The sequence below is a fragment of the Musa acuminata genome, chromosome BXJ3-4 (assembly GCF_036884655.1).
Source record: "Musa acuminata AAA Group cultivar baxijiao chromosome BXJ3-4, Cavendish_Baxijiao_AAA, whole genome shotgun sequence".
Lineage (NCBI taxonomy): Eukaryota > Viridiplantae > Streptophyta > Magnoliopsida > Zingiberales > Musaceae > Musa > Musa acuminata.
Genome location: NC_088352.1, coordinates 39502743 through 39528487, shown reverse-complemented (window position 1 = coordinate 39528487; position 25745 = coordinate 39502743). Strand labels below are relative to the sequence as shown.

Genomic DNA, 25745 nt, shown 5'->3' with positions numbered 1-25745 from the left:
TTAGCATCGTGATTTTTATATTTTAAACAAATATATTAAAATCTTAATTAATAAATTATTATATTTGATTTCGGTTTTAGTAACACTATCTATTTATTTGGAAATCGTTACGATGTGACATCAGCTACACTATCTATTTTTAGTAACACTACCGATGTGACATCAGCCAAATTCAAGGATAAAATGATTATTTCATATACTAAGATATTCGTACAAAGCCTCACACTGTTATCGCTGATCAAGATGTTGTTACCTCCTCCACGATGCCCATTGTCATGCTTGCATCGTCTGCCCGTCCTTCGTTCCCCAGCTTTTCTTCCCTGTTCCCAACCCAATCCCTCCTCTCCTAAAGTCCTCCACAACAGCCACTTCCATAAAAGGGAGGATGTCCTCCGCTATGTTCGTATTCTCTAGTATTACCGTCAACTCCTGCTTTGTTGGTGTCGGGCTTCTGCTCGACTCTTCCCGGTTCGATGCCCTCGTTGCCCCCTTCTGGGCCCACATCGCTTGCGCCTTCGCCATGGAGCCGGACGCCCCTCTCGGCTCTGTCGACCTCACCCTCTGCATCGATTCCCCTAATCGCAGGCACGTGCATCTCCCACATAGGTTCTACGGCAATCCCTTCATTGTTTCATTGCTTTGCTTGCTTTGTCTCTCTCCTCAACCCTTGCAATTGCTTCATCCCCAAGCGCTTAAACTTCTCTTCGACTACTGAGGGTTGGTCGCTGGCGGGAGCCACCCGGTGTGGAAGTGACGGTAATGCCTTGGAATATATAGTTGCACAGCATGTGCATCTTAAATCAGCTAACAAGCATACCAGCTGTGCAAGTGGTGCATGCGGATACGGTGATTTAGTTGACTGGCCTCCGTTCTCTTCTATGATAGCAGCAGGAAGTCCTATCTTTAAGTCGGGCGAGGGCTGCGGTGGTAGCTATCAGGTATCCATTTGCTTCGAAGACGTGCACATCATACTTGTTCAAAAGATTGACTTTTTTAACCTTGGTGGTCATGGAAGATTCGATGCACGGAGAATGCTGCACGCTCTGGGAATCCTGTGACGACTGTGCTCACGAATGAGTGCCCTGGCAAGTCTCGCCGAGCTCGTCCACTTCGACCTAAGCGGCACTGCGTTCGGGGCCATGCCAAATTCTGGACAATCATATCAGCTTTGCAACGTCGTCGATCTCCAAGTACTGTACACTCGGTGATAACTCCTGAGCTTTTTCTACTGGTTTGTGCCATCTTAAAGAGGAACTCAGTCCCAACACCAATTAAGATAACACCATTTCACGTGGCATGTTTATATAATCGCAGAGTGGACTGCAACTACGTAGGCATCGACGTCCACGCGGAAGTCGCCTACTAGATCACGGTGGTTATCGAATACGGAGGGGACGGAGATCTCTCCGCGTGTGTGGACATCAAAAACGTGTCGTCGAAGCCCAACTCTTTATAGAGGGGGGTAGCCGCATGCTGATCCAGCAGCAGCAAATTTTGTACCAATATTTTAGTACATGAAATAATTATTTTATGTCCGGTGTCAGCTCAACGTATGATGTAACGGGCAGTGAATTTTATGAAATAAAATATTGTTTAAAATAAGATTAAATTTAATAATTTACTAATTATGAGGATCCAATGTAACTTTTTTTTAAAGTGAACCGGACCCGTAGAAATTAGCCCGATCAGAACGTTATTATATCTCATAGAACTGTTACTCGAGTTCGCTAAAGACACCTAATTAACTACACAGTTTCATCCATAAGCCCAGACATGAAATCATGGTAGTATATTTTGAAAACCATGGTAGCATATTTATCGGCTCATCTACAATTCAACAACCTTCCACTGAGCGCAGATCAAGTGTTCGACGTTGGTGCTCACTTCCCGGAGGAGCCGGTGGCAGCCATCAGCGCCTTCTTCAGCTCCTCGTTCACGTCCTCCGTACGCGCTTTGACTCCAGTTCGCAGCGACTTCCCGTCGATTCGCCTATCTTTGGTATCCGTCGGCGCCGATGGTGGTGGAGGCCTCATCTCAGCCTTTCCGCCCCGTTCGACGCCCCTCCATTCCTTGACCTGGGCTCCGCCGGATGTCGGGGCCTGCCTTCTCGCGAAGACCTCGGCACAAAGCTGCCGCACGTCCCTTTTGAGAACTCCGTTCTCTGCCCTCAACGCCTCCAGGTGCTGCTTCACCGACGACCACGGCTCGGCCACCACCCCGGTGGCGGACTCGCTCTTCTGTTCCCGTGCCTTATTACGTTCCACCATGTGCTCGATCGTGATCTTAGTCATCACGAGCTGTGGAAGCCTCCGGAACGAGATCCCATCTCCCGCCGCGGGGTCCTCGCCATTCGCGATGCGGAGCTCCGCCGGCAGCCTTACCCCCCAGCGGAACCTCAGGGCCGTTGGCCCTCGCAGCGGAAGGACACTGCTCGCTCGGAGCTCTGTGCCGAAAAGCAGGCTGCGGGCATCGTCGACGGAGGCGACCCCGGGGCCGAACCCGTTCACGCTCTTACCGTCGTGGAAACCATTCTCCGGAACTGTGGATCCGAAGCCAGCCTGCGGCGGAGGCGTGCCTGATCCGGATCGAGCGATCCTTTTGAGGGAGAAGTCGCCGAGGCGGGGCTTGAAAACGACGGAGAAGAAGGGGCTGCCTCCGCCCCATGCGAGGGGGTTGAACTCAGCGCACATGCCGAAGGGGGCGGCGATCGGGGAGCCGAGGGCCCCGGTCCCCATCCTTACGGCGAGACAGACGGGGCTGCGGGTGTCGTTGGGGCGGTAGGAGAGGCGAACGACGGGGCCGGCGTCGAAGGCGGTGCTGAGGTCGAGGCGGAGGTCGCGGGGGTCGCCGGCTGTGAAGGCAGAGAGGAAAGGGAGGCCGAGGGCGGTGAAAGGGAGCTTGGCTCGCAACAGGGGACTCCGATCCTCCCGGAGCTCGAGGGATGCCTTCATGGCGACGCCGAGGAGTGGGAGGGTAAATTCGAATCTCGCCTTCTTCTACCACCTGTGATCGTCGGTCGCCATGAAAGAGCGGAAGACTTGCTATTTCGCGATTGATTTGGGTGATGGTGGTGGCGATTTGCGAGGAGCATGGGAGAGAGGGCGGGGCGGCGACGGCGTTATCCTTCGTCCCTGGCTTGGTTGGATGCGAGAAAGAACGTCGCGTCACTATTATAACGTGCGGTAAGGCATGGGGACACGTAACTCAACTGCAGCCGTTTAGATTCCACCGTGAACGACACATGCCACGATGAAACAAAACAATGATAGAGAGCAGGTACTCCAAAGATTACTTGGCTAGAATAAAAATGCCGCTCTCCCAAGCTTGATAACATCACCTTCTTCGACTCAGGTACGCAGCAAGGTCTTCTATGGAAGCCGCTCATGGCACATTTTGATTGCGGTAATAGACAAAGGACATTCGGACTAATACAGAGCGACACCTCATATCCGAACGAGGTGACCATGTGACCTCCGTATTGTTTGACGTCGGATACCTTGGAGCTGTTTCTGTAAAACTCGTGATGGCACCAGACACCCTAGAGTCGTTCCATAAAACTCGGGATGACACCGCATGATATTGACCTATACGATGTTGGATACCCCAGAATCGTTTCGCAAAACTCGAGATGACGTCGCACGACGTCGACCCGTACGAGTTGATCGATGCTTGTTTGCATGGTACAAGTCATCCTCTCGAGGAGTCAATAACCATTAAGGGATAATGTATGACTGATTATCTCGTCACATGTATAAAAGTTAACCCTCTGACCAATGAGGGCGACTTCGAACACTCAACTATCTCTTACTCCACTCAAATATAATTTTAGCTTCGAAGGGATCGAATCGAGAAATCTCTCTCCTGATCTTGACTTGAGTATAGTAGCCCGACGATGAGGCCCATAGGTCATCTCGACCTAATGCCCACTTCTTCCACTTGAACATTTGCGTGGACAACCTTACGCATTCAAGATTGGATCAAGTCGTGTTGACACCTAAGCCATGGTGTAAAGGTTCACCAATAGCTCTCATCTGGTTGAGTACGAGAATGATAGTTTGATTCCACACCTCATCAATATCCCTTGATGATATGAAACCTGGGTTAGATTGACCGATTGGATTAGAAAATTAGAGAATGGACCCCATAGGATTTAAGTACCCTTATTATAATTATCATTTTGTGTACCTCATAATATCATCATTTTCTTCATTTTTCTATCATTTCATTTTGCGTTCGGATTTAACTATAATCATATCGCACATTAGAGTTTTTATTTCGAGACAGTTCACAGATATATCTAATATGAAGTATTTAACAGCTGTGAGTGATCATACTGACGTATATTACATAGCCGCAAAAAGTCCGTTCCCTTCACTGCTTCCGATGCGCGCACGAACTCGCTCAAGTTTCCCGGCAACAGCGCGCGGGATATCCGAACGATCCTCCCATTGCGGAATCCCCTATCAGTTACCGCTCCTCTTCCCGTCCTCTCGTCCTCCCGTCTTTTGCTGCCTTCTTTAGGGTTTTCGATTAGGGCTCGGTCGGGAGATCAACGCCGGAGTATCTCGTGGGAGATCTTTCTGGCTTCCGCGAACAATAATAGCTCCTCTGCTGTAGACTCGACCCATGGCGAGGGCTGTTAAGAGAAAGCCGGAAACCAGGGGCGGGACGGCGGCAGAGGTGTTGGGAGGCGAGCACGGCGGCAGCAGCGACGCCGGGCGGCGCCGGCAAGGGACGGCAGACCGCCGTATTCTTCGATCTCGTTACATTGCCGTCAAGAACCTCATCAGCAGTGCGGATTTTTCTGCCGTCTCTTCTTAGGTAAACGAATTAGGTAATCCCTTGTGCTAATTTGTGTTTTCGCTGCTTCAGGTAAACGGGAGGATATCACAAGCGCTAAATCGGAGAGGTTTAATTCGATCATCACGGAAGTGGAAAGCTTGCATGAACATGGTAAATTTGCCGATCCTCCAAGGATTTGATGTTTTTACCTCGTATATTTCATCTTTCAGCTCCCGATGTTATGCCCTACTTGCCAACCTTCTTCACGCTGTTGTAATTCCCGTCAACCTGATCTTGTTTCGTGAGTTACTGATATCCCACGACATGCCACTTATGCTCATGATCGAGCGCTGACTCGCATGGTGGCGATGCTTTTTGCTTGTCGTTTGATGGGCTTTTCTAGTCTCATCACAGTGAGCGATGTGGTAATTCTTTTTAGCAATTCCTCTTGGTAATTTCCCACCTGGAACAGTTGGAATGGAAGGCTTACGGTAGTAGTTATTGCTTGTGTGGCTGGCTCGACTGCCATGATCAATGATGACAACTGAGCTCCGGTGTTTTAGATTATTGGCTGTGTTCATTGTTCAGTTGTGATACGGCAGCCTCCACAGTATCATTCATGAACAATTTCTGTTCTCTTTAGTGCTTCTGTGCTTTGCTTGGGATGTTCTGCGTGACATGAAAACTGCATATATTATGCTGAAGATCCATTTAGGTGTGGTGAATTGTTTTCCTTATGGCTTTAACATTGAACAATGTTGGCTTGTTCCTTTTCTTCTCCCTTAAATGCTTTGAAGTGAGTGAGATTTGAATAACAAAATTCTGGATTCTTTTTTCTCTTTTCCTTTGCATATCATTACAGTTCAGAGACCTAGGGAACAAGTTGCAGATGCTGAGGCTCTACTGGACATTGCCAATACCTTGTTAACCTCAGTTAGGTCCCAAACAAGCAATGGAGTGACACCTTCTGATTTTGTGACTGCATTGCTAAGGAATTTTGGTCAACAACAAGGTGAAGCAAATATTGAGAATATTCCAGTTTTCAACTGGGATGACATTGGTCATGCAGCTTCTCATGTTTTTAGGACTGCTCCTGGATGCCCTACGATGTAATGGACCAATCTAAACTGTAAATTCCCATGGTCTTTGAAATGTGTTCTGGTTTGGCTTTCAAATAGTTTCAAAATAAGTAGATCCTAGATATTGTTGCCTGTATTCTACTTCTCATTTGTTATTCACAATGTCAGGATCGGTCCCATGTATACTGAATTGAAACAGCGCAAGGTGGTTGTTCAGAGAAAACGAACAAGGGCTACTGAAAGCAGTCATCCTGATGAGGTATCAGGTGTTGTTTGTTTAGATCCTTTTTATCTGTCAAAATATTTTCATCTCTTTATCCTAATATATTGGTCAATATTTTTCTTTGAGCTGTAATAGTTAATAATTATATTGGAAAAAGAAGAGTGTCACACTATTTCTACATTGTTACTTCTATTCAACACTTTCTCTTTAGATGTAAAGATTTGAAGTTTAGATATCTATTATATGAAAATCTATTCATTTGTTTCCAGGCAATATCATGTACTTTCTCAAGCACTGGTTATCTGTTATTTGTCTTGGCTTGTCGTCGACATGCATTTAGCTGCATCATAACTGCTACTCCTCTTTGGAGTTTGAATTATCAAATACATAATTTATTATTTTAGGCAACTTTCTGTAATTTCTGAAGGACCTCTTTTGTCAAGTATTTATTTTTCTATGCTTGCTACAGAATATATTAATATGCAATCTTCTACAAGTTTTGAATATCTATGTTTTGATATTTAATCATTCAATTTACTATTTACTATATTGAGCACTATTACATGGTTTCTGAAGGACCACTTTTTTTTATCGAGTTTTGTTGTCTATGCTTGCTGTTAAATTCATTAAGTGCATCATATCGGTAAGAAAACACTGCAAGATTTAATGGATTTGCAGCTGCTCATAATGTTTTAGATAGAATATGGTCTGCTGTTATCTGAAGAACATCTTTACTGTGGCAATTACATTATAATGCTAATGTTTGTGGCAATTGATTCCCCTGCATTGAATCTGGTAGTGACGGGTAGGTCTGAACATAAGTTGTAGCCTTGTTGAAGTTGATTGCGATTGTTTGCATGCTTCACTCAAACAATGTCGTTCTTTCATGAACTTACAGCTCGTTGATGCTGGGTCTGAGGTGAAGGCTGATACCGAAAAGAATATGTCAACCATATTTGAGATCTTACGGAGGAAGAGAAACGTAAGGCTGGAAAATCTAGTGCTGAACAGGGGATCTTTCTCCGAGACTGTAGAGAATATATTTGCCCTCTCATTTCTTGTTAAGGATGGAAGAGCTGAGATTACGGTGGATGATAGTGGGCATCACCTAGTTTGTAGGTCTTTCATCTTTGAATGCTGCCTTTTTCTTTTGGACTCCATCTTGATCTTTGGTCACATTCTCAAACACATTCGGTTGCATTGCTTCTGACATACTTGTTGATCATGGTTAGCTCCAAGAAATGCTCCCAAACCCTCTGCAGTGGCATCTGGCGAAGTATCATACAGTCATTTCATTTTCAGATTCGATTTTAAAGACTGGAAGGTATTGCTTCTTTAACCAGGTTCTACTAACTTTTCTTTTATATATATTACAAACGTTACGAAGTGAATGAAGAACTTATTAGATGACTGGTTTAAGAGGAATATGGGCAGAATTGCCAGTTCTTAGGCTTCTAAAAATTTATCAATTTCTATGGCACAACCTTAGTGCTGCACTGCTTCTTCGTGATCTTAATAATGTTTGAATCGGTAAACAATCATAGGGGGTAAGATTGTAAACAGAAATCAGTAGAATTATTGTGTACTAGATTGTCACTTTTATGTTCTAAGATGTCACTATGATTGCATTTGATTCTTCCTGATTCATGTTATGTTTTTGCAGTTGATGATGGATTCTGTTGCTGCTGGGGAAGAGCTAATGCCGCATAGAACTTTTGCAATGGATGATGTGGTAGGTTAACTTACATTTTATTGAACTTTGTCAAAGCTTTGGAGGCCTAAGCGTCTCCGTAGAAGGACATGTATATATTAGCCATATGGTTTGTTCAGCTATCTTTGGAGAAAGTAAGAGTCCAGTGATTTTTTTTCCAATGTCTTAATAGCTTCATACCACATGTATTATTGACATTCGTTCTTTTGACTAATTAATTAACCCAACTATTTATACTGTGAGTTTGGGAATGTCATGAAATACTAACTTGTGATGCCAACCAATTAGTTTATTTTTTATTTAAATAAATGTAATTACTTTAATAATATTTTGGCGTATGTAATGAATTGTGAGAGAGGAGAAAAACTAACCAAATACAGAAAAGAAAAGATGACGTTAATCAAAATATATTTTTGATTGAAGATTATGAATCGGAAGATTCATCTTTAACAACTGAAGATTATTTCTTAATTCAAATTAGAAATTTTATCCCTGTCAAAGAAATAAATTTATAATTGTATACCAGCGAAAGACAAAAATATATATCGAGAAAAGACGAACGATAATCGTATTTATAATTTGATGGACGATAGATAACAACAATAATAATAAATTCGTATGTCCCAACTATTTAAAATCAACTATTTATATCTTTTCTCGTTATTAAAATATAAAAAATTATATATTTAATTAAATTTAAAAATATTTAATATTTATTTATAATTTTTTTTATAATCTTCTTGTATCATTAATATTAATTATTTCACCTTTTCTAAATATCATATTCTCTCCTCATCTTGTTTCATAATTATTCATGAATAAAATATATATTTTTATATTAAAATATCTTATATTTCATAATAACTCAACACATCAATCAATCCTAACATTTTCATCTCAATAACATAAATTTTTTTATATACTTTTTTTAAACTATCTCAAAAATATTCAATGATCACACAACTCTCAATGACCTTTATCATTTTACCCATCATGCTTTCAATGAAAAAATAAAATGATTAAAATAACAAAGAATGTCAAAAATCATATATGATCATCAAATATTTTTGAGATTAAAAAATATTTATAAAAATATACATTAATACAAAATAAATAATAAAAATATATATCGACAAAAGATGGCAAACAAAAATATATACCAACATAAGACAAACGATGAAGATATATACTAACGAAAGATAAACAACATAAAATATATGCCCATAGATGATGAAAATATATATAATGAAAAACATATGATAAAAATATAAATCGATAAAAGTTGAACGATGAAAATACATACTTACGAAAGAATGATAAAAATATACATTGACAAAATACATAAGATGAAAATATATAAGACCGACGATGAAAACATATGCCAACGAAAAGTGAACGATGAAATTATATACCAACGAAAGACAAACGATGAAAATTATATTGAAGGAAAATAGATGATAAGAGACTAAATCTCATGATTATCTCAACATTCTATCTCATGATTATGCTTTCCACGACACCCAACTAAACTGAAACTCAACAAAAATATATGCCTATGAAATGTAGAAAACAAGCATACTAACATCATAAATTAGACTAAAAATAGTTTGAACACGTTTGACTTTTTAATTACTCCACTAGCAAGTGCCAAGTAAAATGACTTGAACCCTAAATGCACCAAGACAATCCCACTCTTTATTCAATGGTGACAAAGCCGCAAAAGAAACAAAAGTCGAAACCTCTATTCTTTTTTATCCCTACGATTATGTTGCTAGCGTTGAGCTATCGATTGCGAATCCCATGGTGTTCAGACCATTGTCCACATACACAACAGAACCTGTCACTGCTGAAGCTAGTGGGGATACCAAGAAAGCTGCCGTGTTGCCAACTTCATCTGTAGAAGGTATTTTATTTGATATAAAAAACATGGTAAGGAAATGGGAACAAAGTGACACTCATTGCACTTGATTAAAATAAGATAAAGTAGCAATGATTTAATTAAGTTCTGAAGTTTGACCTGCGAGCAATTCTTTCTGCAGAGGTGCATTAGAGTATGAATAATCTATCATCTTTTCAATGAATCCAATAGCTTTTGCAGCTCGACTTCCCAATGGCCCTGTGTACATGTTTAATCTCTATGTGATTATCAAGATAATACTTGCATGTGATAAATGGTTTGCAACCGAACTGATCAGTAAAATATGATTGATAGATAGTAATAACTGAAAACAACCAAATGCTTAGCTGAAGTTTGTGTGTGTGTGTATATATATATATATATATATATATATATATATATATATAATAAAGAGAGAGAGAGAGAGAGAGAGAGAGAGAGAGAGAGAGAGAGAGAAGGTTTAATCTCATCTCAAACAACACGAGACTCCAATTTTAACATAATTAGAACTTGCAAAGAAAAATACCTGCAGATATTGTATTGACTCTAATTTGGCCTTTTCTTCCAGCTTCAAAAGCCAGCACCTACAGCCAGGAACAAAGGTACTAAAAAACAATTAAAAAGCAGCAATAAACACCTTGCTAAAACATTCAAAAATTCAGGACACTTTGTAGAAAATAGACTTTACTCTGGTATCACTCTCCAAGGCTGCTTTTGCTGAACTCATTCCACCACCATATCTACCAGTTTAAATAAAAGATAAATATATAATTTGAACATCATATTAACTAATTTTGAGCAAGAAGGTAGGAAAGATTATACCCTGGGATAGTTCTTTCAGAGGCAATGTATGTTAGAGATATTGAAGCACCCCCTGCCACATTGAGTTGCAGATTTTAAACTTGGTTTTGAGTCTTTTGACACATTTGCAAAATTGAAGCATTAATAGATGAAAATATCAAAACTTTAGCAAAGAAGTAAAAAATTAGATCCATCAGTCCAACTAGCACTTGAGAGGTAACTAAAAATTTGTTGATTTACTTGGGTGACTTATATGATGAGGGATTGTTACAACCCTGTTAGTTTTAAAATGTTTCAGTTAATTCTTGTTTTAAATTGTATAAGTTATTCCTAGGTAATTTTAAATGATCTTGATCCTTCTTCTACATCTGACCTCCCTCTCACTTTTCCTAGATCTACATATAAAATGCTGCTGTTATAATGTGATATTTGTTTCCACTTTCCTACAAGGTCAAACATATAATGAAGGGCTCCTACTATTCAGGCTTTTTTTTATACTATCCTGTGGGTTAAAATATTCAGGTTAATTTATCCTAATCCATTTAAGTTTGGCTGCCAACCAAAATATCATTTGGTAGATAAAGATAGTCTATCTAAGATAGACATGACTAACAAGAGGAAACATGTAAAGAAAAATAAGGAAAGGGTGGTTATAGGGACAAAAAGTGGTGGATTAATCAATTTCACATCTTCCCATGGGTTATTTTATCCAATATCAACTAGGTTAAGTTGCATTGAGGAGATTCATCTATTCCACCTTAACCAATATCAAGTTTAGCAGGATAAACCCTTAACCCACCACTCAACTCATCTTAATCAGCAAAAAAGCAATACCTAAATTAACAGTTGTCACCAGTATTAAAAAGACACCTACACAACCCATGATAAAATATGGCACATGTAATGTTTTAAGGAAATGAAATAAACCTGAATTCATTATTGGGAGGAAATGCTGGAGCAATGAAACAAAAGAGTAACTTGATGCTGAGATCGCAGCAAGGTATCCTCTTCTAGATGTCTCCAACAGTGACTTGGTTACCTGTTCATATAAATTAAGACTTTGAACCAACACACACACACACACAAATTGAAGGAATAATACCTCCGGGCCATTGGCAAGAGAATGCACAAGAATGTCAATGCTGCCAAAATCATTCTTCACAGATTCAGCAACTTCCTGTGCAAATAACAAAAAACTGCAGTATCAGAAGACAACCAATATGATATTCAAAAGCACCATTGTCACAGAGATCGGACTGATGCACTCTGTGTAGTGGCAAGAAGATATGTATAATGTGAAATAAAAGAACATAGTTTGGTAAAAACAAGGATTTGATGGTCTACCTTAACAGTCCAGTTTGAACATCCTGCATAACGTTTATTTGTCTTGACCTAAAATGATAATAACACACCAAAAACTGTTTATGATTGAAAAAGGAAAAAGAAAAGACCAAAGGAACAATAGAATTATAGGCATTTGTTTCATACATCTTCTGGAACATCCTCAGGTGTATCATAAATAGCATCAAGAGGATATATTTTGGAGATCTCCATAAGTGAACCATTTGGCAATCTGCAGAATGCAATCATTGACATAACCACTTCATAGAGTTACAAGCCATGGGAAGCTGTGCTTATACATTAAAAGGAAACAAATAAATCAAATCATAAATGCATGACTCTCATAAAGTGCATACCGACGTGACTCGTCAAATTTTCCACGCCTTAAGCTTGTCTCAAAAATGTTTAGTGCCTAAAGGAAATAGTATGGGTCATTAGAAAACCTGATAGGTAGTTACCCAAAACAAATGGCAAAACTAATTAGAGTTCAAATTGACATACAGGCACCCATGTACCAACGATAATTTCAGCCCCAGCAGCAGCAAGAGCCTTTGCAATTGCCCAACCATAGCCATTGTCATCAGCCACTCCAGCAATAAATGCTCTCTTACCTGAACAAAAGAATTTGGTATGTGGACTTAAAGCTTACCAAAGATGAAACAGTGGCTAATCATCAAGAGGAGGATGGAGGTGTCTCCACTTGGAAGTACAGGTTAGTGATATGAAATGTGTAACACTATCATAAATTCAGGAACCAAGCATAAGTGATCATCTGATCTCTAGTAGTTTAAAAGATATGAGGTTAAGGAATTAGGCAATGATCTGTCATAAGATATAATGGGAAAAGATGTCTACGGGCTTCAAGGGGAACCTGGAAAATCTCAAAGGATCAGATAGTGTAATATTTAACTAAGCGAAGCACAACAATGTGAAGGTACAAATGGCTGAACTATGTATTATTGATCTGAAAATCAATTGACAAAACAATCTGAAATGTTCAGATGGATATATCAGCTGCGTATAACAAGTTTCACCAAAACTCCAACGTTGCAAAACAAAAACAATGCTAAGCTAATTTAAAATCAGAAAGTAGTTCATTTTTCTATTTTCTTCTTACGAGCTCCTTTCTATACTTTCTTCTTACTAGCAATGAGAACAACAATCTGCACCCATTGATTCCTGATAAATCATTAAAAGGCTCATTATGTGAAAAAAGAACCGAGAAAAAATATCACAAAAATCTAACTTCTCAGGAAACTGAACAGATTTTTCACAAAAAAGCAAAGTCATTACAAAATTTGATATTTTAAGTAAAGAGAACAATTTCAGGTAATCAATCTAATTTGGTGCAATGATACGAGAAGAAAGAAGTTCTAAATTAAACTAAGAGGCAAAGAACTGTTTAAACTACAACGAATCCTGTACCTCTTAGATCAATAGGCAACCCATATGCAGTCCCTTTCTCAGTTTCCCCAGACATTGCCCTAGTAACAACTCTGCAGTTCTTTGAGGAGGCTGACGGATATCTCTCACATAGAGATTGGCGAGAGAAGATGCCAGATGAGTTTGTTAATCCTTGTTTGGCTACTTTCAGGTTGAACCCAGAAATTGTTGTCGTCGATGTGAACATTCGTGTAGGAGAAATGATGTAAGGCCGTGCTACCACAGCTTGCAAGCCAGCAGCTGCGGATGCCCCCATTGTTCTTCACAAGTCAGATAAACCTGGATGAACCATGACAGAACCCAGTGATTTGGCTTCAGATACCCTAATTTGATCCAACGAACAAGTCTGAAAAACATACAAACAGCTTATATCCAACATTCCGAATCACAGGAAAGCTCAACTCCACATTAGCATCTTAGAAAGATAAAGTCAATTAGTTCAGGTATTAAGTAAGCTACGAATTCCATGTATCAATCAATAGACAACCGCACGTAATCCGGTGAAAACGCACATCATGTTGCCTAAACACAACTAATAAATGCAGTTCATGAAAGAATCGACAAACTCCGCATGCATTGAAGAAAAAAGCAGAACAAGAAACCAAGTCATTCAAGAGCGAAGCATTCCACTATTTGAGCTTAGAATGAGATGTAAACTCCAGTTCACTGTATGATTCCTCGCATAGACACCACCACGGGTAAGATTTCATCTCGTCCCTTGTGCTCGATCTTGGAGTTTCAGTACAACATACTGCACCAAATTAAGCATTTCGCACGAAAAGTCAATCAATTTAATCGCTCCAAACTTGTTTCAGAGCTAATCTACAATATACAAGCAAAACAAATTCCACACATCGACCTTCCTAAGAGAAAGAGATCGGCGGCCATATCTCATCATCGACGGCAGAAATGCCAGATACAAGACCAAAGAAACCATGAGAATCACATCAGGATGACGCGATCTCTCACCTGCAGGAGGAGGATGCGCGGGGTTCGCGTCTGGATCGATCGGAGGCCGCCCCACTCCTTAAATGAAAGAGGTTTCGATGAGACCGAGGCGCTGCGACCGGTTCGTCGCAGGTGCGGAGAGATCGAGGGGGTTTCAATGAATTTGCCGTCGAGCCACGGGTGGGTTAGCGTTGAAGGCTTGGGTTTGGCTCGATGTCATCAAGCCTTTTGCTGGGCCGGTCGATCGCTGGTGATTTCTAAATGGGCCAAAAGCCCTAGGGTTTGCTTTTGGAGCGAAAGAAACCCTAAACGCCATTAGAGCTGCTTCCAAGGCTTGGAGCCGCTGGTTTTCCTCTCATCATTCTTCGTGACTCGCCGCAGATTCCTCCGAATCAGGTTTCTTCGGTTCCCTTGATTTATTTGCCCATGTCGCAGTGATTTGGTCGTCCAAATTTACGATTTTCTGATTTATTAGCAAGAAATTTCTGGTTAGCAAGAAAATTTCTTCGTCGACCAGCCTCGCCAATCCAATGGTTCTTCCTGCCGTTCATGATGGTGCTTCTGCACCTACCATCAACACCGGTGTATGCAACAGGTGCAACACATCCGAAGGCTGCAAGCCCATTCTATCCACCATTGATGGTCTAATGACACCCCCAATGGGAAAAAGACTGGGAGGCCGATTTGAGCCGCCTCCGCCTGCTGGTGTGGATGCAGCTGCTGCTAGCTTTGCAGCCACTGCCACTGCCACTGCCACTGCCACTGCAAAGATTAGCGTGGCTGCAACCCTTGCCGGTGATCGGTGCATATCTGTCTGTTCGTGATTATGAGTCTGACCCTAACCTGAGGAACATCGAGCTGGAGGGACCTTTGGATCACGCAGCATGGTTTATGCGAGGGGAAAAGAAGAGTACATTTCCAAATTTGCCTCTTGCACGGTGTCCGGTCTGCAGTGCAGCGTTTGGTTCACGCGGCCTACAAGTTCCTTCCAACGACTCGACCTTTTGGTGGAGTCAAATCCCTCTCAGCCGTCCGGTACGATCTTTAATCGGGTCAAATCTTTCTCAGCCGTCCGATCAAGCGGTGACGTTCCTATTATTCCGGAGATGAAGCACGTCTCTATTTAAAAGGAGGGTATAAAAGGAGAGTCCATTTCGGAAAAAGGAAAATAAAGGGCCCCATTTCCGCCTCCAATCATAATTAGTAGGGAGAGGGGTAAAACGCAGAAACGGGTGGCAAAAAAATAAATAAATAAATAAACAACAGTTGGCCACTCCCTAAATATGATCTAAAAGTCCTCTTTCTTGGCTTCCGCCACCCGCCCGCCACCGCTTCTCGAGTCGCCCTTTCCCAGTTTCCATCCTCTCGCTTCAGGTAGTTCGTCTTACCCTTTGTGCTGGTTTTTCTCATCGATCATGTCATCTTTAACCCCTTCTGTTCACCAAAACCCTAACTCAATCGGATCTATTTCTGTTTATTGTTTGCTTTCATCTGGACTCAGATCTTTATTGTATGTGATTTCTTTCTTGACTTTCATTTCTGTTGTTGTTCTTTGTCTTGATATGATGCTTATCGCAGGCGATTTCTGAATCCATGGTGTTCTTCCGGAGTGTTGCGGCGCTCTCGAAGCTACGCTCTCGTCTGGTAAGTGATTCTCGTGGGAATATAATATATTTTTCTAGACTGCTAGTTTAATGAAATCGGAACTTCTTGTATGGTCTATCCTGTGTGGTTAATCTGTTTGCATTCTGTTATTTGTCATAATTCTTTGGGCGACCTTTGATTCCAGGCACACCAATCAACATCGTTGGGTTCAATCCGATGGCTGCAAGTCCAGAGCACATCAGATCTTGTGAGTCCTTCTTTCTGTTTCACTACTGGATTTATTTGACTAGTGGTGATTGCTGATATGAGACTTGATGTGCTGTGGACTGAAAAAGAATGCTTGTATTTGCTAAAAGGAAATTTGGTGTTCATGTCTACTTAGTCTGACATGCTTATTACTGGTATGACACTGACATTGCACATTATGGCTAAATATGGTTCTTGCAATCACCATTAGATATAAATTTGAACTGGAGATGCTTAATTCTTTTGGTTGGTCGTCCTCTGAACTAGTTAGTGAGAGTTGACATGGACCATGCGCTGCAAGTCCCAGGGGCATGAGGGTTCGCTATGGCATGGTTGCCTGTTATGGTCATGTTCACAACTGATCAAGCTAAACGAGTAATAACTGGGACTCTAAGAGAGCCTAGGCATCCCTTGGCTGCCTTCACATCCCTTTATACAGGCATGGTTATACATAAGTAATTTAGTAGAGGTAGTGGATTTCATTGTTTGTGACCTCAATAGATAAGGATATCTTGAATGGCAATTGTTATTATTGGCCTAATCCAACTCAAGGGGCAGCTTAATTCTCCTCACTTTGATTATTTCAAGTGTTGTAAGCTTTAGTGACATTGAAGCTACCACTACTAACTGTTGATAATGGGAGGGATCAACATTCCCCGAAAGTGGAATGTTGAAAACCATTAAGCAGATTATCTTGTATTGTCTAACATACCTTTCTTTTTTATACAAACTCTTATTTATTTATTCATCAAATACATTTACAAGATTCCAAGTCATGCCAAAAATTGGATTGAAATCTCTAGAATAACTGATTTTTGGGGGACCCAAAACCACCCTGATAAAATGAAATGCACTATTGGCCATCGATAACACAAAATTGTCAATATCGATTTCTTTGAACTGCATGACCCGAGAACCATTTCCCAGGATTATCTATCATTTGGCAATCACCTTTATCTTATGTACCCCACCACTGGTTGGTGGTGATCCAAAACCTTCTTGATTGAATGTACTTATCTATCTGGCGATCCAAAATCGTCTAGATTAGACAAACTGTACTACTAGTCAAAGTCTACGAAGATTATCACTGTCAATTGCTTCGACTTGGAAAATGGGAACATGAGAACTGTTAACTAAAAACTCAAATCGTTGGCAACCTAAAACCACCTTTATTGGGCATACTTGTGGGTGCTACATTGGACTAATTATATTACAAACAATAGTTCTCATGACACATGGATTTCTATTGTGGGTGTGTCGTTGTCCTCCGAGGTGGGTGTCCGGGGCCATACTTTGCCCCGGTGTCTGGAGTGGATCCACTGATTACATCATGACCAATGGTTAAATCTTCCTAATTGGAAGTTAATCTTTGTCAACTATAAAGGTGTTCCCCCGACATAGGTTCATGCTTGCTTCTCCAAAAGTTCTTCTCTTTTCTGAATTGACACGTATATCTACTGTTTTGGGCTATTAATTTTAGCTCCAATCCCAATAAGTTGAGGCCCATGGTAAACACATCGAAAATGATACCCTTTTGTGAGGAATCTTTAACTCTTTGTTCAGGGAGTGGGTAGATCAGACTCGTCCCCACCAGATGCTATGGATATTGGAATTAAATTTTGAATCACGATTGAACACCCCAATCCTGAGATAGTTGATTAGCATGGGAAGAAGAGATGAGCTTGGTTGACCAACCACCACTCGAGGGTGGTACATGTGATGTGAAACGGGCTTCATTGGATTAAACTGAAAATGAGGCAGCTTGTCATGATTTTTATCAGCTTGCACAGTGTTATAATGCTTCTTGGTGTATGACATAGAGGAAGGGGTGGAAAAGAAGCTATTAATACAAAGAAAGAAATGGATGTATGATGTGTCAGCTCTCTCCCCTCCTGTTACCTAATAGTGGCGAAAGCAGAAGAGAGACAGGATCATGTCTGTCCCATTGCTTCTTTAGTTATAGCTTCTTTTATGCCACTGGCCTTCATGTCACTAGCTAATAACTTCTATAACAACATGGAGAGCACCTCATCTACCGCTCTAATTTGCCTAGAATCCCTTCCCTGCCACATGTGCCACCCTTGACTGAAGGTTTGCCAGTCCAATGGTGATCAGGTTCATGCCCTTCTTGTGCTGGTCCTTCGTCGAAGGGTCGGGTTGTCAAGCCATATCTCGGGATTTGGCATTGATTTTAGTAGTGCTGGGTGGGGAAGGCAATTATCATAGGATCAATGAATAATCTACTTGATCATCTCTACTTTTTTTCTTCATAATCTAGCGATTCTCATGATTCTGTCACGACAGCTAGTTTGTTAGATTGCTTGCCTGTATTTATCTTCTTCCTTTTTGTGCTAAAATTCATAATTTTGGTTTGTTTCCTTTATTATTTAACTGTTTGCTGCATGTTCCATGTTTCGCATTGCAGGATCTTCATGCTCAATTGAAGGATATGATTCCAGAGCAACAGGTATTGTTTTTTTTTTCTTTTTCTGAAGTAGTTCAATCCTCATTTTGGAATCATGGTTTCCAGTCATAATTGCTGGAGAAGCATATGGTGTTGACTTGATAGTCCACGATAAAATTTAGTACTTAATGATTTTTTTTGAGTCTTGGCTTATTATTGTTTTGATGTTTAAAACAACTATTAGCACTTAATTTGAAACATATTTTAATGTCTGACATAAAAGTTTAAACAGCTAAAGCTGCTGAAAACAATTTGTTTGATGTTTAAAACATGAAAAATTTGACAACTGAAGCTTTAGCTTGTTGTGGATTTTTATGATATTTATATAGCAAGTTTTTTGTTGCTTGCAACTGACCACTGTGTAGCTATTGTAAAATTCAATAAACATATCTTATAAACTTTTCTTCATTCATTGTGTATCTCTCTGTCATTCATATCTTATCTCTCAAGTACTCTACGAAGTATTCTTTCTGTAATAATTATGTAATTACAAAGAGAGTATAGGATATTGATTAAGCTTTGTTTTACGTGACAATTTGCTTGGAAAACATATCATCTTTTCCATTGATCCATATTTGCATGGGTGTGAATTTGTTCATTGGTTCATATCGTTAAGTTTTCTACTGGATTTTATTCTTATTTATGCAACTGTGAACTTGAATCATGGTATGTGAATGCTGAGGCAAAGGAAGGAGCCAACAATTTGTATGGACTTGTTCTTCTAACCTATATTCAACATACAATTGACAAGCATTAAAGGGCATTTTTTGGGATGCATTAATTATTTAAATGCCTTAGAACTAGTTTGCATTAATGTGAAACTTCCATTAGGTAGAAGTAATGAAATTGTGAAAGAGATTGTTTCTTATGCTTTGCTAGCAATACTATTTTTTTCTTTCAGGAATGCTTGAAGAAACTGAAAGCAGAACATGGAAAAGTTCAACTTGGAAATATCACTGTAGACATGGTATATGTATTTGATCACATAGCAGTTTAAGATACATGTGAGTAGTTGCCATTTCACTAGTAACTTGCATGTGAGCAGGTCATCAGTGGGATGAGGGGAATGACAGGTTTGCTGTGGGAAACTTCATTACTTGATCCTGATGAGGTGCATTTCCTCTGAATATAAATATTTGTGCTGAGAACTTATAATTTCCATAATCCCCCTTTATGTACAGACAGTTTACTTAAGAATTCTGCTTTTAAGCACATGATTTTTTTCCTTAAATTTATTATTTGTTCCAAGATTTGGTAATACGATAGACATGCTGATTATTTTTCAGGGGATAAGATTCAGAGGGCTTTCTATTCCTGAATGTCAAAAGCTATTGCCTGCTGCAAGCCCCGGTGGGGAGCCATTGCCTGAGGGTCTTCTATGGCTTCTTTTGACCGGAAAGGTGATCTCCGAATTTGTTTATCATTGCATTAGTACTGACTCCTTGTCTCCTTGGTTCTCTGGAAAGTGCTCATTATTGTAAATTTTGGTTCCTTAAATAGGAGACCGTATATGAGTAGATATGAGATTCTTAATAGACTGATAAAGGAAGTGTCTTTGCTAGTGGTTTAACTAGCAATGCTAGAAGAGTGCTAATATACACAAGACTGCTGTGGCTATGGTTTCTAAAATTAGGTCTTCTGTATATGCCAAAGGTCATTTGGTTACTAGTTCATAGTTTTTTAGACATTTGCTGGGAGTTTAGTTCTTAGGGTGCCACAGTTTCCTCATTGGTGAAACCTGCATGCCTGGTGGTCACTAATACTACTCAACTGAAAACATAGTCACCAATATGATTTCATGCCTTCCTGAACACTTTGTGGTTCTCCTGCTATCAGTTTTCTCTTCTATGCTTTTCTATCTCTATGATGTGTATTCTACATAAAGTGTCTTGTCTTTGCCTTAGTTAGTTTGGTTAAAAGCATAATCTTTTTCCATACCTCAGGCTATACTACTTTTTCTTTACCCTAGGTGCCTAACAAAGAGCAAGTCAATGGGCTGTCTGCAGAATTACAGAGCCGTGCAAAAGTTCCAGGTTCCCTTATTGACTATATATTTTTCGGGTTTTTCATGGTTAACGAGATTATTGCAGCTAATATTTTGGTAGTAATTACATTCTTCCAGTATTCTTTTATATTTCAAAGACATTGGCTGGTCACTTGTGTTCATAATCATAGATATGTTAGGAATTTTAAGGCTCATCAACATAGAGATATCACTATTGTAATATTTTTATACAACATAGAGATTACCTGACATACATATAGCTATGCTGTTTCATAGTTGTGAAGAATTAAGATCCTTTAATTTATCACATGAATAATTTATGAGAGGGTTTGTCTTACATACAAGTAATGTGGCATGAAAGGTCACCGTATAAATTTCAAAGTTTGGTTTCCTACCATGGTTTACACTGTAAGTCTCATTGTGCTTGTTCTGTCTTCCAAAGTAGCAATAATACTGACAATTGACTGCCGTAACCAACAGATATTCTTAGAATAATCTAATATGTATGCCAATGACATCTTTTAGGACACATGGACCTAATACTTTGTTAGGCCAACACATGGATCTATTACTCTATTAAGCCATGTGTTAACACATATGAGTAGTTGAACTTTTTTTCTTTCAGATTTTTTTCTGAATTTTGTGTGGAAACTTGGCTGCAGAACATGTTTTTAGAGCAATTGATGCTCTCCCTGTCACAGCTCATCCAATGACACAGTTCGCTAGTGGGGTTATGGCACTTCAGGTAATTAGCTGACCATTTTTAGCACTAGGTTGGGCTAAATTCACAAGATATATTTAGTCTGGACTCTGGAATTTATAACTTTTGCATTATATTGTGAAAAGGCCATTTAAATGAATGCCAGATTTTAAAGATGCATTTTTTGGTATAGTAGAAGAAAGAAAAGAAGTGTTAGACTATCTTGGCTATGAATTATTAGAAAGAATGCATATGATACGGTTGAAGTCATATATAGTTTCACATAGCGGTATTTATGCATCCCCAACATCTTATATTCTAATTCAATTTCACTTTAATTTGTAATATCATGTCTGGTCTTGTGGGAGTAGTTCGGTCTCAGGATACCTAGCTGACCTCCTAGCTGCCATGCTCACAAGTCACAGATTTAGATTAATTTTTCACTAATTAATTCCATTTTTGGTAGAAAAAGCTAGTTGGAGTTTTTTTCTCTCCTTGAGTTTTAATTATTAAAAAAGATATTCCTAAAGGTGATCTTTCAATTGGTATATCTTTAAGGTAGTAACAAAATTAGCATCTTCCCATGATTCAAGAATTTAAGATTGTAAAAAGGGTAAAATCTCTCAGTTCATCAAAAAGAAAGGATAATACATTTGAGGTTTATTATAATGCCTTTTAAGACAGAATTTACTATACTATCACAGGTTGAAAGTGAATTTCAAAAGGCATATGAGAAAGGGATGCCAAAAACAAAGTAAGTGCTCGTGACATTTATTTACAATTGATTGATATATAGGAGCACATAAGAGTTACTATTCTTGATAGGTTTTGGGAGCCAACATATGAAGATTCTATGAATTTGATTGCTCGGCTTCCAACAGTGGCTTCCTATGTCTACCGGAGGTAAGTTTCTGCAACTTCCCAGATTGTATTTCTACTTGATGACTTATTACCTAGTCTTCCAGTCTTGTAGAGTATCTCTTTACCAGCAAAAAGTTTTGAACTACGTTTTATTTAATACAGTTCTTATTGCCTGGTAGTCTCTCATTACTGAAGATGAAGCTTAACAGTGATCTATAATTTTGTTCATTTACACAGATATAATTTCATTTTAGCTGGTTCTTTGGCGAGCTGCCTGATTATGTCAACTGTTCACCAAATTGACTTGCTCTTTATTAGTTTCCTGAACACACAAAACTTCTTTTAGTATCTTGTTATGTGTAAAGAAATCAAATTTAGTTCTTCTATATGGCATACATGTCTTTGTTCATTATTGTTTATAAATTGTCAGTGCCAGAGATTCATGTTTAGAAATTGATGGAGTTGTTTTTCTGCATCATTCAGAATTTACAAGGATGGTCAAATCATACCTGCCAATAGTTCTTTGGATTATGCGGCAAATTTTTCTCACATGCTTGGGTTTGATGATCCCAAAATGCTTGAGTTGATGAGACTGTATGTAACTATACACAGGTGATCAATCCGTTATCCTTGCCCAAGTTTGTTATTATATTGGGGGTATAGGTCCATATCTGACATTTTGAGGCATATAATTTTGCAGCGATCACGAAGGTGGAAATGTTAGTGCACATACTGCTCATCTGGTAAATGAGATATTATAATCTATTGGTCTTCTCACTTGCATCTTATTTTTTGTTTGATTTAAATATTTTAGTCCCAAGTATTCTATTATTGAAGATAAATGTAGAGCTTGTTATCTGTTGCATCTGCAAAACTTTTACCTACGAATCATTTACACAATATTCAGGTCGGCAGTGCTCTTTCAGATCCTTACCTTTCGTTTGCAGCTGCACTGAATGGTTTAGCTGGACCACTTCATGGCTTAGCTAATCAGGTATGACTTGTTTGGTGGCACTTTTCTCCATGTTATGCATCACCTCTTAGGCTGTGACATATTCTGGAATATCTTGGTACCATAGTGTTGGTTTTCAACTAACTAGCTCTTGAAAGATAATGTCAAGGCAGTAGCTTATGATTCTTCAACAATCTTTACCAGTTTGCCCAAAATACTTGCTGGAGTAGCAAGATATTTTGGACTGCCAACTGACTTTTTTGCTCCTAGTTCTACTTATGCTATAGGCCATGACTGTTCTTTATGCCATCTAAAAAAATTAACGAGATGGTTAGATGCTATCTATCATTAGTTCTAAAGTTTGTGAATTAATTTGTTTTCTACTGTCTCAGGAAGTTCTTCTGTGGATAGAATCACTTGTCAAAGAATGTGGAGAGGACATTACAACTGATCAGTTGAAGGACTATGTTTGGAAAACATTAAAAAGTGGCAAGGTACCTAGTTCCTTATCATGTTGTTTATTCTTGCATATAATTGGAGTTGTATTTTAGTCTTCTGTTGTTGTGATGAATGCTCAAAGTCCAATTATTGCAAAAGGTAAAATAATTGATTTCAAATTTGAAATTCCCCAATTGCCACTAAACTTGAAGATCAAGTCTTCCGTACTTTTGATACTAATTGTTGCCATTTGAGTTGATAAAGTTGTAGCCACAAAAAACTTTTATTCTATTTTCTTCTGTTAGCAATATATGCTCAGTACAGAGCTAACAGTTTTTTTCATGTCATGGACCTCGTATTTACTTTATGCATCATATGTTGTCATTTTAATTGCAATTTCTGTGGCTACAGGTTGTCCCTGGTTATGGGCATGGAGTTCTACGGAAGACAGATCCAAGATATACATGCCAAAGGGAATTTGCATTAAAGCACTTGCCTGATGATCCATTTTTCAAGCTGGTTAATTCCACAATACCTGTTCTGATTGTTGGTTTGTCTCTATTCACTTGGAGTTGGGAACCAGATTGAACAATGCTTTTGTTTGTCTTTTTTTTTTGTGCAGGTCTCGAAGTTGTATGAAGTCGTTCCTCCTATACTTACTGAGCTAGGCAAGGTAACTTTGCCAGACCCCTTATTAATCAATTTGATTGGCAATATTTTGTCAGGGAAAATGATTCAGTGGATAACCAATTTGGTTATTTGGTCTAATATATACAGTCAAAAAGCTAATGTTGTGCCGAACAATAACCAGACATGATATTTTCTTGTCCAGGAAATTCTAGTACAAGTTCTTGTGTGCTTCAACACTCATAACATTGTCTTACCATTATTTTAGAGTAATCTTGTAAGCTGGTATTGTTGCAGGTCAAAAACCCATGGCCCAATGTTGATGCTCATAGTGGAGTTCTGCTGAAGTATTTTGGATTATCTGAAGCAAGGTAAGTTGTTTTCAATACATTAACGAGGTACTTGTACTTGTTTTCCTGGTAAAAGTTTTGAACACTCTGGTCAAGACATCATGATGCAGTGTTTTAGCTTGTAGTCTTTCTACCAAGCATAGTGAGAGCCTTGATGTCATGTTAAGGTCACCTCTTTGTTACCTTGGTGAGCAAGATTTCAGTTGCACTAGACCACCTTTTTAACCTTTCTGCCACCCTGGTTGGATAGAATTATGGAGTTTGACATGACATTATGTAGGATAAGAAAATTTAGTTGCAAGTTTCTCTTTTTCTCTTAATCTTTTAAGCTTATTGAGTGCGAACCTTGCCCACCTATTTCTGTTTTCTTTTCTTGACACAAGTAAAAGGTTTGAGTCACGGAAATAAAGCTTTCTTACATATAATGTATGGCTGCAGACACTGACACTGCATAGGTAACGGATTGCCTGTTGGACTGCCTGTTTTTGTTTATAAGCTGATCGCTGACCCCATAGTACCTAGTCTATAACCTGTTTGGGGACATCAGCCAACTGCTTTACCATTCAACCATGAAGTCCATAGCGGCAATTCAATTGTTATTGAGTCAGCTACAGCTATCCTAAGTTCTGTCATATTTAATATTTGCAGGTATTTCACTGTTCTATTTGGAGTCTCAAGAAGCATCGGGATAGGCTCCCAGGTTCAAATACATTTCCTTAGACACATGATTTCAAACTTATCTTTATTTTCTTCAAATCTTCAGAGTGGGTGTTATTGATGCAGCTCATATGGGACCGAGCACTTGGTTTACCACTCGAGAGACCAAAGAGCGTCACCATGGATTGGCTTCGAACTTACTGTACGAAGGCTACGTGAGTTTCACTGCACCCCCAGTTGTTTTGAGATTAATTCCTGTTTATTTGCTTTTGTTTTCCAATAAGCAGCATAATGCCAGAAACTTATAATACGAGCCAACATGATGTTTAGGGAGGAGTACTTCCGTTATCTTGGTTAATTCTTTTTGTTTTATCATTCATAAGAACCACTAATTTGATGGATGGATCCTGAGCAACTCGGATCTTTTTAGCTTCATTTGGAATTGGAGGACACCAATTTTGCTTGCAAGAACTTGAGCGATCACACATGAACTGTCCATTATAATTATTATTATTGTTATCATAGCACGATGATGTTGAGGAAAGTTACGTCACACAAACTGCATCGACAGTCTTATATGTCTAAGTACAACACTGTTGAGGAGAAAATATTGCG

General features: G+C 39.3%; 4 protein-coding genes across 11 annotated transcripts; 2 read left to right on the top strand and 2 right to left on the bottom strand.

The window, feature by feature from the left end:
* Window positions 1-1774: 1774 nt before the first annotated feature.
* LOC135636824 (uncharacterized) lies at window positions 1775-2951 on the bottom strand. The gene has a single exon (XM_065148896.1). It carries the CDS (start codon window positions 2949-2951, stop codon window positions 1881-1883), a length of 1071 nt encoding a protein of 356 aa, XP_065004968.1. The 3' UTR covers window positions 1775-1880.
* A 173-nt stretch (window positions 2952-3124) lies between these two features.
* On the top strand, window positions 3125-8037 carry LOC135636825 (non-structural maintenance of chromosomes element 4 homolog A-like). Its single transcript, XM_065148898.1, has 7 exons — window positions 3125-4792; window positions 4873-4953; window positions 5645-5891; window positions 6030-6120; window positions 6983-7199; window positions 7317-7408; window positions 7748-8037. Exons 1-7 carry the CDS (start codon window positions 4627-4629, stop codon window positions 7823-7825), a joined length of 972 nt encoding a protein of 323 aa, XP_065004970.1. The 5' UTR covers window positions 3125-4626; the 3' UTR covers window positions 7826-8037.
* Window positions 8038-9356: 1319 nt separating this feature from the next.
* LOC135584497 (enoyl-[acyl-carrier-protein] reductase [NADH] 1, chloroplastic-like) lies at window positions 9357-14598 on the bottom strand. 7 transcript variants are annotated; one of them, XM_065147101.1, is made up of 14 exons: window positions 14247-14598; window positions 13637-14028; window positions 13260-13556; window positions 12336-12445; window positions 12191-12246; window positions 11982-12066; window positions 11838-11885; window positions 11596-11670; window positions 11421-11532; window positions 10515-10566; window positions 10381-10432; window positions 10219-10276; window positions 9813-9911; window positions 9357-9689 (listed from the first exon to the last, which is right to left on the bottom strand). In XM_065147101.1, the coding sequence occupies exons 3-14, from the start codon at window positions 13531-13533 to the stop codon at window positions 9559-9561; spliced, it is 1152 nt and encodes a 383-aa protein (XP_065003173.1). In that variant the 5' UTR covers window positions 13534-13556; window positions 13637-14028; window positions 14247-14598; the 3' UTR covers window positions 9357-9558. The 7 variants fall into 7 exon arrangements, with proteins under 7 accessions (XP_065003173.1, XP_065003174.1, XP_065003175.1 ...); XM_065147102.1 differs by having other exon boundaries at window positions 13880-14028; XM_065147103.1 differs by having other exon boundaries at window positions 13260-13557; window positions 13906-14028; window positions 14137-14597.
* LOC103983279 (citrate synthase, mitochondrial-like) lies at window positions 14517-25565 on the top strand. 2 transcript variants are annotated; one of them, XM_065147098.1, is made up of 20 exons: window positions 14517-14621; window positions 15804-15869; window positions 16015-16077; window positions 18502-18543; window positions 19442-19507; window positions 19586-19651; window positions 19827-19940; window positions 20510-20573; window positions 21208-21290; window positions 21950-21999; window positions 22071-22148; window positions 22590-22718; window positions 22807-22849; window positions 23014-23100; window positions 23451-23552; window positions 23908-24015; window positions 24119-24169; window positions 24421-24494; window positions 25122-25173; window positions 25257-25565. In XM_065147098.1, exons 2-20 carry the CDS (start codon window positions 15819-15821, stop codon window positions 25347-25349), a joined length of 1416 nt encoding a protein of 471 aa, XP_065003170.1. In that variant the 5' UTR covers window positions 14517-14621; window positions 15804-15818; the 3' UTR covers window positions 25350-25565. The 2 variants fall into 2 exon arrangements, with proteins under 2 accessions (XP_065003170.1, XP_009398778.2); XM_009400503.3 differs by lacking the exon at window positions 14517-14621 and adding an exon at window positions 15488-15599.
* The last annotated feature ends 180 nt before the right edge of the window (window positions 25566-25745 follow it).